General features: G+C 41.3%; 1 protein-coding gene across 4 annotated transcripts in view; it reads right to left on the bottom strand.

Moving 5' to 3' along the window:
- The window catches only part of kmt2a (lysine (K)-specific methyltransferase 2A), a 126,143-nt gene that overhangs the window by 19,171 nt on the left and 89,141 nt on the right, over positions 1-17,831 (bottom strand). For all 4 annotated transcript variants that reach the window (XM_052039673.1, XM_052039675.1, XM_052039676.1 and 1 more), the window contains 6 exons: positions 17,496-17,675; positions 11,511-16,029; positions 9,496-9,591; positions 5,942-6,030; positions 2,041-2,208; positions 806-880 (listed from right to left, as the gene is read on the bottom strand). In XM_052039673.1, coding sequence (XP_051895633.1) covers positions 806-880; positions 2,041-2,208; positions 5,942-6,030; positions 9,496-9,591; positions 11,511-16,029; positions 17,496-17,675 — 5,127 coding nt within the window. The remainder of the gene's footprint in view (positions 1-805; positions 881-2,040; positions 2,209-5,941; positions 6,031-9,495; positions 9,592-11,510; positions 16,030-17,495; positions 17,676-17,831) is intronic.

Genomic DNA, 17,831 nt, shown 5'->3' with positions numbered 1-17,831 from the left:
CATGACTAAAAATAAGAAAACCTCTCCCTAAAAAATCTATTAGGATTGGGATGGGGGGGGGGGGGTGGGGAGCGGTAGGGGAATGGGGAGCAGAAGGTTGAAAATTTCAAAACTGAGGTTAACTTAACAGAAACACTATAAGAAGGTGGGATTCACATTATCGGTAGTAGATCAGTAGCGATCAAACAGAATGCTGGAACAAGCTCGAGGAACTGAATGACCTATCCCTTTGTCTAAGATAAGCAAAGAACATTAGCAGAAGGAACAGGTGACCCTCAAAATTATCCTATCACCAAAGCAACATTATGCACATAGCTGGATGTCAAACATGATGAGTCAAAGCACGATTAAAAAAGGAAACAGATTTAAATAGGGAACAGTAAATGCAATCTGGGCAAAAAAATTCACACCAGAAACACCATGAATAGTGTTAAAGCCTGTAGAACAAGCTTTTACAAATTAGCATGTTAGAACATTGTACTTTAAAATCCCAGTGTTCACCTATTTTGCCGATTAATGGATGAGCATAATAGCTCCTGGAGCCTTTGACATTAGGAAAGTGCATGATGCAAACTGACAGTCCTCCCTCCATAAAGCAAGGCTCCATCTACATAACAAATGTACCAAGAACCTATCACGTCAGGCAGTCAAACTCACTGTAGATGAGATAACAGTTGATAAGAATTAGAACGCATTTGTTAATTTTTCTGCTGTGGGATAGATTCGCCTGTGTCCAAGTGTAAAACATTTTTTTTAAATCAGCCACCTTAAAGATGGAATTCCCTTTGCAGTAAATACTCCTTACCAGAAAATGATATGTGCTTCAAACGGGCATTGGTTCGAGCTTCCTGTACTTTGTCTGTTAACACCTTCCACCCCTCTACAACAAAAAGGTTACAACAATTAGAAGCAAAACAAGTTGGCCCGAATTATTTTTTTTCCATCACTGCCACAAAATTCAGCTTCTTATTAGTTAGGCAGATCCATAATTCCACTTGTTAGACTACAGCAAACTTAATCATATTCGTGGTTTGGACTATATTTTTCCCCAAATTGGAAACCCAGAAGTAGTGCTATACACTGTCAATGTTGAAAAGGATAAAAGACAACTTGCATTTACATTGTGATTTTCATATCTCAAGATGTTTTAATGTGCCCTATAGTCTATGTACTCTTTTGAAGAATACCATAGATAAAATCAGCAGTCAATGGGCAGAAAGCAACATCTCAGCAATACTTATCACCAGATAATTGGTTATAGGATGCAGGGTGAGGTTGAATTAAATTGGGACAATTCACCTCCTCTGTGTCAAATATTGCCACAGGATATATTGCCTCCACCTACAAAGGAACCTGTGGTCTTTCAACATTTTATCCAAAACAAAAAAGGTTCATTATTCAATGAACCTTCCTCAGTACTGCATGAAATTTTGTGGACAAGTCAAAGTATTGTAATTCGAATCCACAATCACCCTACTTGGACCAGAGTACAATCAACGGAACTGTGGATGACAAATTGGGATCGAGTAAAATAAGAAAAGATAACTCCATGATGCACTTTGATTTTTCAGGGAATAGAGTCCAAAGAACCGCATGTGCTCCAGTGTACTGTGATATGTGTACTGAGGATTAACCCTGGTCTAAAACCTTGTCCAGCAATTTCAAATCTCTGTTGTACTGCCATAACATCTATTTCACTAGTGTTGAATATTGTCTCTCTTAAATGGTTTGTAAACTACTTTTCAGTTAAGCTTTTATTATCAAGCTTCAAAATCAAGTAAGTATCAAAATAAAAAAAGCTATACAATAACTGTGATCAGGACTACCCGATATTTAGTCCCAGATAAATTCTAATGTCAGTCTGGTCTAATTATGAGGAGGTACTTGGAAATAAAATGATTTCTCTGCCAACCCTTAGTGGCCTAACTGCAATCATACTGTTAATCATTTTGTTTCTAAGGAGATGGAAATATTCTCTGTATCAAACCCTAGAATCAAAGCCCTCATTCCACACGCGCATGGTCAGAAGATTAAATCTACCTTCAATGTTATCACACTGGATCTGAAACCCATCATCGCTTGTGATTTGAAACAGCAGGCCTTTTTTCGATTTCTTCTCGCTCCTGATCTCTCTTCTCTTTTCCTCTTGCTCAAGCAGAGCAAGTAGTGGAGAAGTGAAGGTGTCATCATCATCTGAACTTTTAGATTCTAATGGGAAAAGAACAAAGATTATCAATAAGAATTTCATTTCTGGCTTTCAAATACCAGAGCGTGTGAACAAGTCCCAATACTAAAACTTGCTAATATGGCTGTAAGGGTTAAAAGAACCTGCTTGGAAAAAACCTCACTAAATAGTACAGCAAGCTTTTCCATGCACAATATAACGTGATCATGAGTGCAACAGTGGTTGTGTCTATTTCTAAAAAGCTTTGGAGGATTCTCTGTTATGATCTTACCTAGCAGTGCCTATTAGCAGATGTTCATTTTCCAAATTTCAAGATCATAAGCTTTAGACCAGGCAAGGATACAGCTAAGATAGTGAATGAATGGGAAATACATGTCCAAGCCAGGATGATATGGACTTGGGAGGTGATAGTTTTTCTATGCACCTGAAGCCCTGCACTCCTGGGTGACAGCATTTGTGGGTGTGAGAGGTAATAATAAAGGAGCCTTAGTGAAATGCTGCTGTCAGAGCTGAGAAGAGAGAAAAATGTTAGTTTTAAGTTGCAGAGATGGGATGGATAGAAGAAAGGGTGTATCTCTGAAAGGACAAGGCCAGGGTCGGCATGAAGATAAAGTGTTATGGAGTCATAGATTAATACAGCATGGAAACAGGCCCTACAACCCAAGTTGTCCATGCCGACCATGGTGCCCACCAAGCTAGTTCATTTGCTGTTGATAAAACCATCTGGTTGATAGGTCAACAAGAGAAGTTGGAAAGAGAGAGAACAGAGTAACCATTCAGCTCCTCAAGCCTGATCTTTTATTCAATAGGATCATGGTTGATCCAAAATTTGCCCACTTTCCTCCCCTTTCCCCATAACTTTTGAATCCCTTACTGATTAGAAACCAGCATATTTCAATCTTAAATATACATAAACATTCTGCTCCCACAGTTCTTTCTTGGAGCTCCAAAAATTCAGAAGAAATTCTTATTTACCTCAGTCTTAAAAACAGCACCCCCTTATCTGAACTCCATGCCCTCTGGTTCTGGATTCTCCCATGCAGGGAAACATTCTCTTTGTGGTTGCTCTGTCAAGATCCCTATGAATCTTATGTGTTTCAATAGAATTGCCTTTCATTGGGTCACAAGCTTTCCTCAATGGACAATCCCTCCATACGCTGGATCATCCGAGTCAATCTTCTTGGAACTGCCACCAATGAAATAATATCCTTCCTTAAATCAGGGGACCTAAATTGTTCACAGTACTCCAGATATGGCCACACATGTGCATTGCAGAGTTGCAATGAAACTTCCTATTTTAATACTCCAACCCTCTTGAATAAGAGCCTACTTTTCATTATCCTTCCCTATTATCTGCTGCCCTTGTGCAATAGCTCTGTTTCTCTATGAAATGCAAGTCAGAAGTGTAGGAAATGCCCAGCAGGTCAGGTGGTGTTAGTGAAGAGAGAAAAACGGAGTTATTACAAATGGATAACTTAAAGAGCTGGCCAGCTCTGATGCAAGCAGACAGTGCATCACCCAAAATTCAACAATTCCCTGCAGTTTTTTTGATTTTCATTAACTTCCCTTTTTTGCCTTATTTTACCCTCTCTGTATTTTGTCATCTGGGGGCTTTAGATTTCGCTCTCTAGCTTTCTGGGAACATTTGCAATGAACCCATTGAATTTCCTCATCTAATGCCTACAACTGCTCTAAAACTGATTGAAGTAGCTATTTCCAGTCCACTTCTACTAAAATATTACTCACTCTACTAAAATTGGTCCACCCCAATTTAGAATTTTAAAAACTTCTCCTTAATTAATTTAGGAAATCTATGTCCTCTACATCTTTTATTCTGACTGTATCTCAATTAACTTTAGGGTAACTGAAATCCCTATATACGTTACTACTCTTGGGTTTTTAATATTGATCAGAAGTTTTTCTATAATTTCTATCTCCTTTGGACTACCATAACATTTCCAGTAATGTGACAAGTCCATTTCTGTTCTCATTTGATGATCTAACATTTCATTTCTTTTGACTGCTGCAATTGTTTCTTCAACCAACATTGCTGCCACTAATCTTTTTTTTAATTTCTCTCATCTCCTTTGAAAACTCTAATCAGGAAAGTTAAGCTGCCAGTTCTGTTCCTCCACCTGTGTCTCAGTAACAACTATCATACTTTGCACCTTTATGTGCCTTCAACCTTATCTGCCTTATGCACTATACTTCTTGCGTTTAGGTACATCATTTAGCTAGACTCCTTTGCTGACCTTTTTGCAACATTTTCTTCTGCCTTCCAAACTCTAACTTTTTTGCCTTCCATTTCCAGCTCTGCTTTCCCCCCTTCAGAAACTACCTGTAGCCTCCCATCCCCTGGCCAGCTAGTGGAAACCCTTTTCTATGGCACCAGCAAATCTGCCCACGAGGATAGTGGCCTCAGTCTTGTTGCAGTGCAACCTGTCTTTTTTTTTTAATATAGATCTCATCTTCCCCAAAGTTGTACCCAATACCCCTGGAATCCTCTCTTTGCACCAACTCTTGAATCACACATTCCTCTGTAGGATGCTCTTACATGTAGCATCAGGAGTAAAGATTTCTGTTTTTAAGAACCTGCTTCTGAATTGCTTTAACTTTCAAAATATGCCTGCAGGACCTCTAATATTTTTCTACCTATGTCATCAGCACCTATATGGATCTTGATCTCTAGCTTTTCACCTTAGGAGTATTCTAAAGCAGTTCAGTAATTCCTCAGAGTCAGAGAGATACAGCATGGAAACAGACTCCATGGCTCACCGAGTCCACACTGACCATCAACCGCCCATTTACACTAATTCGATGTTAATCCCATTTTTGTTCTCCCCACATTATCAACCACCCCCCACCCGCCCAATTCTACCACTCACCTACATTAAGGGCAATTTACAGGAGCCAATTAACCTACCAACCCCACTTTTTTTTGGGACGTGGAAGGAAAGCAGAGCACCCAGAGGAAACCTACGCAGTCACAGGGAAAACTTGCAAACTCCACACAAATAGCAACCAAGGTCAGGATTGAACCCAGGCCTCTGGGGCTGAGAAGCAGCAGCTCTATTAGCTGTGCCACTGTAAGAATGACTGAGGACTGAACCCTCTGAGGAACAAAATAAGTTTACAACACAGAAACATATCCCAAATGGTATATGCAAATATTGATGTCCCATGAGAGCTTCCACCCATCTAAGTCTGTAATACTTTAACAGTTTATGCTTCTGTTCCTTTCTCACTTGTGTGTTACCCAAGTTCCCCTTAAAAGGAACCCTTTAAAGATCGAAAAGAGCCATCTTTCAGGAATGTACCACTGACTAATTCACTACCTTAATGAGCTGGATTATTGATGGAATCTCAACTGTTATTTTTTCAGACATCAAAAATACAAGCAATTAGTAAAAGCATATACATTGAGTCATAAACACTTCAAATTGCTCCTTGGTACAGACCTTCTCAGAATGTCACAACCTGCTTAGTTGGCTTATTTTGATAAAGTGATAACAGTGCTTCCAATAATTAGTTTCTTCTCCTCATAGTTCATTACTCTATGACAATGCAAGTTGCCTGGCATTTTCACTTGCTGGCCTACTTTGCCACTGTAGCTAATAACATAGGAAACACCTGGCTATAAGAACATCTCCATAAGAACATTAGGCAGAAATCTGAAGACTCTCAAGCTCAGATCCTGACAGTCCAAGTGCTCCCATTAAAGTATTTCCATGTTTTTGCACAATACTTGATGCTTACCAGTGACAAAGTCATCTTGTCCTTCTGTATTTGAGGTTGCTGTGTTCACTGGTTCTAGGGGCTGCAGTACTGGCACATGTTCCATTTGACTGAGGAGAGAAAAGACACCGCTTTAATTAACAATGTCTCAATACAGATTTGCAGGCAATTACTTAGGTAAACATGAATTCAAGCACTGAATGATTAAAAAGTGGAGTCAATGCTGAATGTTTTGATATGTTTTTGACATTTATTTTAAATTAGGTATCAGTTGCAACTCAGCTTGAAGCATACTCAACAAATTAGAAAATGCATGTTCAAGTTTCACTTCAGAGACTTGAGCACAAAAATCTGTGTCAGCATCTGACAGTACTGAAAGCATATTACAGTACAGTAAGAGGTGCCATCTATCAGATAAGACAAGTTGAGGTCTATCTGCCCTCAAATGAACCATACAATCTTGTAGCACTATTTGAAGCCCAATGTTACGTACCAGCAACAATAGAGACAAACTGAGTCATATATGTGTTAGAAACTATTTTATTAATAACTACTTATGATAATAAGAAAAGTAAAAACGTTAGATATTAAACATTAAGCCCAAAACTGAACTTGAAGTGTGTGTGTGGCAAATTCCCAAACCCCAAGTCTAGGAATAGTTCTCAAAGTTCAGTAAGTCATAAGGTGAAACGTGAGCAAAGGCTTTTTGCAAAACCACCACTGACTGAAGACAAAACGTAGAGAGAAATCACGAAATCCACATGTTCCACCATGGAACCCATATGACACCTCAATCACTGATGATCTCCTTTGCTTTGTTCTGAAGTATCTGCCACCCCGAAAACATTCGAAATGTGGCCGCCCACAGAAATACCTGTTTCCCACTACAGGTTAACGACAAAGTGGACTCCACTTGTTTGCTCCAAAAATCCATACATGGATTGTAGTGACAGACACAGCTATTGTTCTTCATCCATTGTCACGGAGACCAGCAGTCAGTGTCTCTCTCTCTCTCTCTCCCTTCTCTCGACTCACTTCAATTCACTGAGCAAAACCATCAGCACGTTGTTGTTATCTTGCTGTCTTGATGACACCACACACAAATACTCTATTGTCCAGGTGCCTTAAAGGGACATTCACCAAATAGCAACCTGACTCGTAATGCCAATAATGGCTGATATCCTAGTTATTTTTTCCCCCTCAACCAACATCATTAACAAACAGATCTACTAATGGCAACATGTTGCCTGTGGGACTTTGGTGTGTACTGATCATTACATTTCCTGCAGTATTACAGTAGCCACATTAAATAACTTCTCAACTGGTTCTATAATTCCTTGGAACAAACTGGATTGTTACAGGTGGAAATTCATCCTCTTTCGTTAAGGAATAAAAGGTAGACCTGAGTAGTGTGCTCCTGCCAAACCTAATAACTCTATCTGTAACTTTATTTCACAAAGCTCTGCATTTCCTCCTTAAACTCTCCTAAATGGAGAGAAAAGTTAAAGGGATATGAGTAATCAGGGTGGCTTCAAATTCACTGGTGTTTCCTAAGCCCAACCATCTTCAGCTATTTCATCAGTGACCTTCTTTCCATTATAATGGTCAGATGTGAGGATTTTACTGATGATTGCACAATATTCAATTCCATTTGCAACTCCTCAACAAACAACATAGTCTATCCCTACATGCTGCAAGAGCCAGTCAACATTCAGGCAGTGGCAAGTAACATTCCTGCTCCAAAAGTGCCAGGCCATGATCATCTCCAACATGAGGATCTAACCACTTTGACATTCAATGGCATTATCATTACCAAATTTCCTATTGTCAACATCTTGGGCGGTGAGGGGTTTACGAGAGATGATCATGGACTGGGTATCCTAGGGCAAGCATCTCAGCTCTTGACACTCCAAAGACTTTCCATTCATAAGGCCTAAGTCAGAGTGATGGAAGACTCATCACTTGCTTGGATGAGTGGAGCTCCAACAAGAGTCAGGAAACTCAACACCATCCAGACAAATCAGCCCACTTGATTAAATACTCCATTCACCACCCTAAACATTCAATCCATCCAACACCAACATATTGTGGCTGACGCACCATCTACAAAATGCACCGCAATTACTCCTTAGGCTACTTCACAACACATCCAAAACTTTCAACTATGACTATTGAGAAGGGCTTCAGGCGTATGGAAACACCACCACATGCATGTTTCACTTCACGTTGTACAGCTTCCTATCATGAAAATGTATCACCATTCCTTCATCATGGGTATAAATAGTGGAATTCCATACTTGGCAGTACTTCAGGAGTACCTTCACCACAGTGATTCAAGGCAGCAGCTCACCATCACTGGGCAATAAATGCTGGCCTTGGCACTGACATCCAGATCCCAAATAAAGATTTCCAATCACCTCTTTACAATGCTGGTTAGCCATGGCTAGACTAGATAGGCTGCTCTGAGATGAAGTGCATTCACATGAAGGACAGAGGTCGAGGATGTCTTCTAAGTGTTACTGCCAGCAGGTGTATACTCCCTTCTGTCCCTAATGAGTTCATCTCCATTCCTGGCTCTTGGTGGAGTGGAGCCTTCGATACTGGGCTCACAAGTCGTTTTTATAACACTGAAAAACCTACATGTCATGGATGTCAGCGAATTGCTGAGCCTCCTGCACTCTCTCCATTCACCATGTGTTCTTTAGGTCCTGGGATTGCAACTGGACCTCTGGCTTTTGGTGCCCATAAAGCCATTTCTTTTCATGAGAGGGTGGAACTTCTAGTCTAAGAGTGCCTTATATTTGCAGTAGTTTAAATGCAAACATAAGCATCCACACCATTCTGCTTCTGCCTTATGGGAATGGTTTTGGTAACATAGGTGCCAGCTGTATCCACATAACCAATCTTCTTTTCCGCTTCCCTTTTTCTCAACTCAACCTCTTCCGACCAAGATGCAGATGGTGTTAGCCTCTATCTCTTATTCTGTCCCCAAGGGGCAGAGACCATTGGGAGCACGAGTATTTTCCCATCCCTGCCATTCCATCAACACGGTTCCTGTAGGATGTCAGCTCAGTTTGCTGCTTCCTATACTGGAAGCAACCAATTCAAGTTACATATTTTTCCTCCACTGAAGCATTTCCCTACCTGTGCACATGGCATCGTGCTGAAGCATGCATTGAGAAAACAACCCTTGAGGTCACTCTGCCTGCTTTTCTCTGACAAGAAACTCAAATGGTTATCTAAAATCGTGACAGCAGAGATGTCACTGAGCACATCAAGTCTGTAGCAGTTCTTTGCAGAGCAATCAAGTCAATGCTACTTCTCAAAATTCCCCAGCAAAATTGTTACCTTCAAACATTTACCCAATTCCCCCTTGAAAGTCATAACTCAACTTCTGTCCACCATACTTTAGGTGGTGCAGGACAGATCATAACTACCTCATGAGCAGTAAGGTCACTCGTGGATCTTGTAACATTCATTCTCTCCTTTGGTCCTCATACATTATGCTAGTGAGATTAATTTCGTTCTTAAACGTGCAATTTCAATAAAAAGATCGTCCCATAAGCTCTTCTCACCTTGGCGAATCAGAATCCTGGTGGCAATCTTCATGCTGTTGCTCATCAAGTTCCATAGCATCTTGCACTGTTGCCTTTATTCTTACACGAACAGAACTGAAACAACATTAAATGTTACAATCTGGGGGCAGTGTTGTCAGCAGATTTATTTAACAGAGTGACAACAGCATTAAGGCTATCAAACTTGCTTCAATGTGTTATCACATTGTTCTTGTGTGATCATAAATTTTAAAACTGAAGCCTCTGACTATGCCATTCCTGCTAATTCAATTATTTCTTGCTTATAAACAATATTTTCCCAATAATTTGTAATAAATGAATTACATTATCTGAGATAGGAGATAACATTCTGCTAAACCACAAAGTAACACCTCTGAATTTTGATGATTCCCATCATTAGGTAGCTGGTAGGTTCCAATCAGATATCTGTCCCGAAATCAGATGAGTAACTATTTCCAAAATGCCCTCTCTCCATGGACTTTTGGTTCTGGAAGAACCTCATAAAAGTACTCATGTTAGCTGAGAAAAATGAACACATAATGGACGCAAGCTGAAGAGCTTTTAGTTGAACTTTTGCTCAGATCAATTTGCAATTCACTGCTACAATGCTTCTATTCAAAATCAGTTCACCAGATGCCAGGAAAGCTCATTCAGGAGTTAATGCATTTGGTATTGAGAAAATCAAAAATCTTTCAGCAAGGAGCAAGCCTGGGAGAGGCATGATATGTGGGCAGCTAAGATTAACATTGAAAGTTAACAATACTGCCTCTATGAATTTTAAATCAATTTTTACTCAAAGATATGTAATACTTTCAGTAACTTGAATTAAGCAATTAAAAATAACCACAAAGGATCTTTTTTTGTGCAAGATTTCAATTCAGCTAAGTTTAAAATAAAAATAGACTGCTTGGAGAAGAAGAAGAAAAAAATCAGGCTAGATCAAAAAATTTATTTTATAGACAAGATTGAGGAATATGAGAAGTGCTTATTATTTACAAAATTTGCTACACAGTCCAGAATACTGTCTTCTGGTCCAGTATACTATTAACTATTCAGAGTGCTTCCGTGAAACAGCTGATAACCACAGACAAATTCCTTCTACTCACAATCCAGGAGCTTATGATGTAAGAGGAAAAGGTACATGGAGGATCACCATTTAAAGCAAACAGGAAATTTACACTGAAATGTATATATCCTTCAGTAAGGTTGAAAAATTGCTACATTTATTAGTTTCCAAAACTATTTTCCAAAATATTAAAGTGACAAGGAAAATAAGACTTTTAAAGAGCATTACAGCACTGAAACACGTACTTTGGTCCACAGCGTTCACGCAGACCATCAAGTAACCATCTTAATCCCACCTTAATACCAATATTCAGTCCACAGCCTTCTATACCTTGGCGATTCAGGTGCTTGTCTAGGTACTTCCTAAATGATGTGAATCAGTGTGTTCCAACCACCATTAGAGTAAAGAAAATTCTCTCAGATTCCCCCGAACCACCTACCCTTTACCTTAAAACCTATGCCCTCTGGATTTAAGCACCTACTATGAGAAAAGTGTTTCCTATCAACTTAAACCCCTCATAATTTGTATACCTCTATCAGGTCCCCACTCGACCTCTTTCACTAAAAGGAAAGCAAACCTAGCCTCTCCAGTCTCTTCCCGTAAATGAAAAACTCCATCCCAGGCAACATCTTGGTCAATTTCCTTTGCACTCTCTCCAGTGCAATTGTGCCCTTCCTGCAGAGTGACAACCAGAGTGGCAAATTCCTCCAGCTGTGGCCTAAACAATGTTTTCTAAAGATGTATTATAAGCTCCCTGCTCTTATATTCTATGCCCCGGCTAATGAAGGAAAGTATCCCATATACCTTTCTTCGCCACCTTCAGGTAGCTTTGGACTAGTACACCAAGGTCTCGGTTCCTCATTACTCTCTGCGTCCAACCATTTATGCAGGATTGTGGCATTCTTAAGATTTGTTAGAAGCTGATTTAAAAAACATCTTTATTACTTACCCTGCACTAGAGGATAGGGGCACGTTAGCTGAATCAGACTCCAGAACATCTTGATGACCTCCACAGGATTCAGTCATGACATGTACCACCTTGTGCTTTTTATTGCTCGTTTTGTCAGAAGAGGATGATGTCCGTTTTACCCTGGGCTTAGTTCTTGGAGAGCCTGGAGATACTACAGGCACACTACTGACAGGAGACTGGTCCGTGGTAGAGGAAAACACAGTAGTTACAGGAGCTGGTGAAGCCATGCTGGTGTTTGAAAATACAACTGTGTTGCTCATGACACTAGACGACACGCACAATGTGGTAGTTGATATCTGGCCACCTGAAATGCAAACAGCATCTAACTGGGCAGTTGTTGCTACACATTTACTTGGCAACAGCTGAGTTCTCTGATGGTGTAGCTGATAGGTCCCTTCCTGGTCAGATGGACTTGGTGCAACTGGTACAGAGACTGCTGGGGTGGAAGGCAGCAAGCATATACTCTGTGCTGGAGATAGGGGTCCACTGTTAGGGCTTTGTGATGGCCCTAGATGTTGAAACATTCCTGCTCCGGGCAATGATACTGCTTGATCTGAAATTCCTAAACTCTGTTGACTAGCTTTGATTAACAGATTGCTTATTGAGCCAGTGATATCTGTTGTTCCTAGCAACATGGGAGTAGCTAAGGTGACTGAACTTTGACCCAGAATATGCCCAGTTACAGCACCAGCACTGGTTGCTGTTGTTGCTGCATGCATAGATACAACATTCAAAACAGACTGGCCTGATCCCAATCCTGATACATTTCCGGCTGCCAAATGAGTATTTTCTGGACCAATGATGTTTGTGGAACCGACTGCCCCCAGCGTTTGTTGAAGCTGAGGCACAGCTAAAGATGCCTGTTCAAAATACATCACAGCAGATTTTGGACGTTTGATTATGTTTGGAATTGTTCGCTGGGGTCCTGTGTTTGCAAGTGCTCCTAAATCCACTAATCCTGACTGGTTAGCAATCCCTCCAGGGACCTGTGATGATGGGAAGTTAATTGAAGTCATATTCGGTACAATTTCTGAAGAAGAGCTTGAAGTTTGCTGGTACGAAGGTGCTAGTTTCTTGCCCTTTTTAGAAGGCAGCCGGTTTATTGGCCTTTTCTTAGCTTGAGTGGATCCTGGACTAGAGGTCATGGCAGTGACAAGCTCTGGCCTCTGACTGGGCTCAGAACTTAAGAGCTGAGGATCCTGAGATGGCTGGACCCCAATGAGGAGGCCAGAGGCAGAGTTGGCGCTGTTGGGCTGAAATGCTGATGCAGTGGGTCCCGCAAAGGAATGTAACTGAGGGTGTTGTGATAAAGTCATCAACCCACTGCTGTTGGTCATGGTAGCAGAAGTGTATATCGACTGTGAAGCTGGCAAGCTAACATTTAAACCAGTTGCCAAAGCTGGGCTGCATCCCATTGAAACATTTTGCCCAAGAACTGTATTGTTTGCCTCTATAACTGCTTGTGCAGTTCCTACTGAAGGTGCTAGATTTATCTTTTGTGCAACTCCATTGGCAAGTGTCTGGAGAACATACAGTTGTCCATGTTGATTGAAAACAATGAGGTTTTCTGGTCCTGGTTTAGGGAGTGCTGTAGTCTCTGCTGTAGAACTTGCAATGGGAGCAGGTCCAGGACTATCTGGACTTGTGACATATTTCTGACCTTGAGGTAGCACTGAAGGTGAAACAGATACTGGAAGGACAATTGGTGAACTCGCGCCAACCCCCGTCAGATCCTGGTTGTTAAGTCCTTGTTCCACCTGAGTGCAGGTTGGCGAAGTTAGCTGGTCGGTGTCTATGTGGCTTTGCATGAACTGATCTGATGCCATGTGACTTTCTCCAGATGGCTCCACCACTTGATGTCCCATCAAGGAAACTTCAGGTTCATTCACTGCCACTGATTTCTCCCCAGTCACTGTCACCCCCTTTTCCACAGTCTCAGCGGCAGGTAAATTTAGTACCGATTGATCTTCTGATGGGGTTAGCTGGGACGTTGAGATAACAGTAAGGCTGCTGTGGCTTTGGTTAGAAACAGTTGGGCTGCACGTTGTTAAAACAGAAAGGTCAGACGGCAACTCAAGCGGCAGTTCAAACTGCTCCTCAGCGGGAATGGAGGCCGAGACGACACTTTCCACAGGTTCCGTGCTAGGCAACGGCTGGGAAAACACTTCAAACAGACTGCCCATATCCTTTCCTCTGTTACTAACCAGACCTAAGCCCTCACCCAGTGTTATAAGTTCAGAAGATGACGATTCTGGGCTTTCCCCTAGTGCCTGCATGGACTGTGTATTCTTAAGAACAAAGTCCATGATGTCAGATGGGAGAATATTGCCACAGTCATCACTGTTATTATTGTCTGAATCATTGGCAGCCTTCAACAAGTCTGTGTTGAAACTATCTAGCAAATTCTTTTCAGAAGGCGTGCTGGAGTGGCCTCGTCTTGGAGTGTCTAGTGAGGTGAGAGAAACCTCCCCCAAGGAGTCTTGGCCCTGAGACTTCACTCTACTCACTGGAAGGCAGTTATCTAACTTTGAATCATTACCTTTTAGGTCAGAAACTGTTTTAATACCATGGTTCTCCTTTTCTCCATCAACAGCACCACTGTTAATTGCTTCATCAAGGTCTAGGCTTTCAGTTCCATTTTCTTTGGATTTTATTTTGTTCACCTGCGTTGTTTTCCCTGTCGTTGTGGTTACACTAACATCACTTTCTGTGCCATCATCAACACCATCAAGTTGACTTATCCTGGGTATGCGGCAATCTTCCTCACCGTCAAAGAAGCTGCATGGCTCAAGCCTTCCCTCTCTATCAGATGTGATAACTGTTCTCGTGAAATTGTAGTAGTATTCCATATCTTCATCAGATGATGTACTTGGATCATCAGCTCCATCTACCTGTCCTTGAGTTGACTGCTCTCCTCGTTTTTTCCCAGAGGGATCTCGATAGAATGGAAAATCTTCTTCACCGTATGATTTTACCCCATAAAAGGGAGTCAACCCAAAAAAAGTAGTTGAGCGTGCACGGGCACTGCGGCGGGGATACCTCCTTTTGTTTGAATCATTGTCCTGAGTTTTGTTCCCATCACCATCCTCCTGTGTAGTCTGATTTCCACATTGCAGCACGTGCTTTTGAAACAGATTCTTCACCCTTTGTTTGTAGACCTTGTTGCACTTTGGACACCTCAGGTTTTCCCGCTCATTTTCTGGACTTTCTGTCATTGAAGGTGGCACAACTGAGGACAACGGCTCATCAACTTCCTGAGAACTGGCCGACATGGATGTGACCACACTCTCGTCATGATCCTCATCAACAAGGTAATCAGATTCTAAATATCCATGAATTTCTTGCTTTTGTGAAGTATGCATTTCTTTTTTGCGAATATCAGCCTGGATCTTGTCAGATGGGGGTTGGACCCCTTCACCAATACTTGCAGGGAGATAATGTTCAGTGCCAGCAGATTTGTCACTAAATATCTGTTCAGGTTCTTCTATAGTTTGAGTGTTCTCAGCCAGTTCAAGTAGTGAATTGCTGGATGCTTTTTGATTAACCTTTAGATCTGCAACAGAATCGGAACATGGGCTTCCCTCAAAATGCTTTCCTGTCTGTACTCTGCTGTTTCTGGGAAAATCAGCTGAGGACACTTTAGTGACTGGTCTCTTCTCTGTACAGTTTGACCGAGGGTATTCATTTCCTGCAGTCACAGTATGGCTAGCTCCAGCAGACTGTAACCTCATTCTCTCAGTGCCTTGACTGTGAGTGTGTTCCTTGCTCGATTTTCCTGCATGCACAGTGTCCTTGTATTGCTCATTTGGTCTTCTAGAATCCTTTTGTTGGAAAGATAACGTGCAGGTTTTTGTTTCTTTGGGGAGTGGTGTCACCGAATTAGAATTTGTAAGCAACGCACTGTTGTTACGTGCTTCTTTCTGTGATGTACGTGATGCTGGTACTGTGGGAACTGAGGTAGACGTCAGTGGTAACACTGACGTTGTCACTGAACCATCCAGCGTACTTGCAGGTGGATTGGTCTCACTTCGAGAATGGTTACCAGATAAAGTTAGAGAACGCTCTTTTGAACTGTGATGCCCAACACATGTTGGCTCTGTCCTGTTCGGCTGTAAACCTAATGTGTGAGAACCTCCTGTATGGTGTACAGGGACAGAATCAGCACTACTGATGCGTTGCCGGCTGGAAGGACCAGTATACGCTTGAAGCGAAATGCCAAGTTTGTCTGCCTGAAGTGCTTTACGAAAAGTTTCACCAGGTTGGCTTCCTGTGTCTGTATCTGACGATACACTGAGAGAGGTCAACGGTGATGTATTGATGTTACCACTTGATCTTACGTATGTTATGCCCATTTGGGAAGGAGAAGCCATCCTGTGCCTGGAATGTTGGGGTGATACTGAAGTTGTACTATGTCTCCTAGAAATGGTGCTCCGTCTCCCTGATGACAGTAGGGCATCGGCAAATGTAACTTTCTCATGAATCATTGGTGTGGGGCTCCCTTAAAAAAAACATAAATTATGAATATTTCAACTCCCTTTCTACAGTTGTTTATCAAGATGCAAGGACTAGAAAAATAATCTATTATTTTCTATTGTGGTTCCAAGAACCTGTAACACTAATAGACCAGTCTTTCCACCAATTAATTAAATCAAAGCTCATTTGAACTGCCACTCCACTTATCCCTTGAAACTCAGTCAGACGCATGGCCTCCACATAAGAATGCCAATTTATTACCAAATGCTATGCATTTGTACTCAGTCAGATGGATTGAGATTACCCAACAAAATAATTTCCCGTCGTACGTATTCAGATGATAGAGAAAACCTTCACCCTCCTGGACTGGGCTATATTCAGAAGTAGGCCAAATGATACAGCATACCATATATCCCCAAAACTACACTCTGACGAGCAGAAATGAAGGTACATGCTGATATACCACTTCACAGCATGAACATTCCTACCCAATATATTAAATGATTCACAAGAGAAATTAGAGTATGAATGAAAACATATTTTAGTTTCCAGTATCCTAAAGTGCATATTAAGAATCATCTCAGGAACAATTAAAATGTATAACATTTTAACAATAGATTATATTGACATACAACCAGCACTGCAATTCAACAAAATCATGGGTGATCCAATTGTGGGCCTCAACATTTTCTACCTTAGTCCTAACAAACTTGGAATTCCCATGGTCCAATAATCTAAGCCAATTTAATCGTTCCATGTGCATAGCTTTCATGCCAAACAATCTAAATGGAGAGACTGCAAAAGAGTGGAGTTCTGGTTCATGAAAAACAAAAAGTTAGCATGCAGATATAGCAAGCATTTAAGATGGGAAATTGTACAGAGGCTTTAAAAATAAAACTAGAGAAGTATTGTTCTGATTGTACAGGGAATTGGCAAGGCCACACCTGGAGTACTCTGTACAGTTTTAGTCCTCTGATTTAAGAGCCAGCATTGGAGGCAATTCAGAAGAGATTTACTCAACTAATTCCTTGAATGAATGTGTTGTCCTGTTGAAAACGGCTCAAAAAGGTTAAACCTGTATTCTTTGGAGTTTAGAAGAATGAGGTGTGTCTTATTGAAAGATATTAGATCCTTGGTGGGGGAGCATGGCAAGGGAGTTGCTGACAGAGTCTCAAATGAGGAGATATAATTATGAAAGCGGTCATTTATAACTGAGGTGGGTATAAATTTCTTCTCACAGGTGGTAAAGCTCTGAAATTCTCCACCCCAGAGGGCTGTCAAGGCTCAAACAGGGGAGTTATTTGAGAAGGTAGATACATTTTTGAAAGATCAGAGAATTGAGGGCTTTGTGGAACTGCCACACAAGAGGAGTTGAGCATTGGGCCAGATCAGTCATGATCATATTGAAGGCAGGCTTGAGGAGGTAAAATGGCCAACTCTTGCTCCTATTTTCTTGTATGTTCCTGTGTGCGCGCAAGGCAACAGAGATACCTGGTGATGGAAGGGGCCTTGATCCCGTGTTTGTGGATCGGCGAGACGGGGAGAAACTAGATATCTGAGTTCTATTTCCTGACTGCGATCTAGGAGGTATTGGCCCAGGTCCATGAGAGGTTGGATGGCGATCTGGCATTTCGGATGAACCTGTGTTTTGATTCTCTGTTGTGTCTATTTCTGTCAAAGAGAAACCAAGTCAGTTATTAGCATTTGACCAAGGGAAATGGAACACTCCAGGCTCATAGAATGAAAGAGCAAAGAATGACGCCATCTTGACACACAGCCCACCTGAGTTTTAGAAGTCCATACCCTCAATGCACTGTTTGGAGGAGG

Source organism: Pristis pectinata, chromosome 27, assembly GCF_009764475.1.
Source record: "Pristis pectinata isolate sPriPec2 chromosome 27, sPriPec2.1.pri, whole genome shotgun sequence".
NCBI lineage: Eukaryota > Metazoa > Chordata > Chondrichthyes > Rhinopristiformes > Pristidae > Pristis > Pristis pectinata.
The sequence above is the reverse complement of the archived record's forward strand: the minus strand, read 5'-3'. Positions and strand labels throughout refer to the sequence as shown.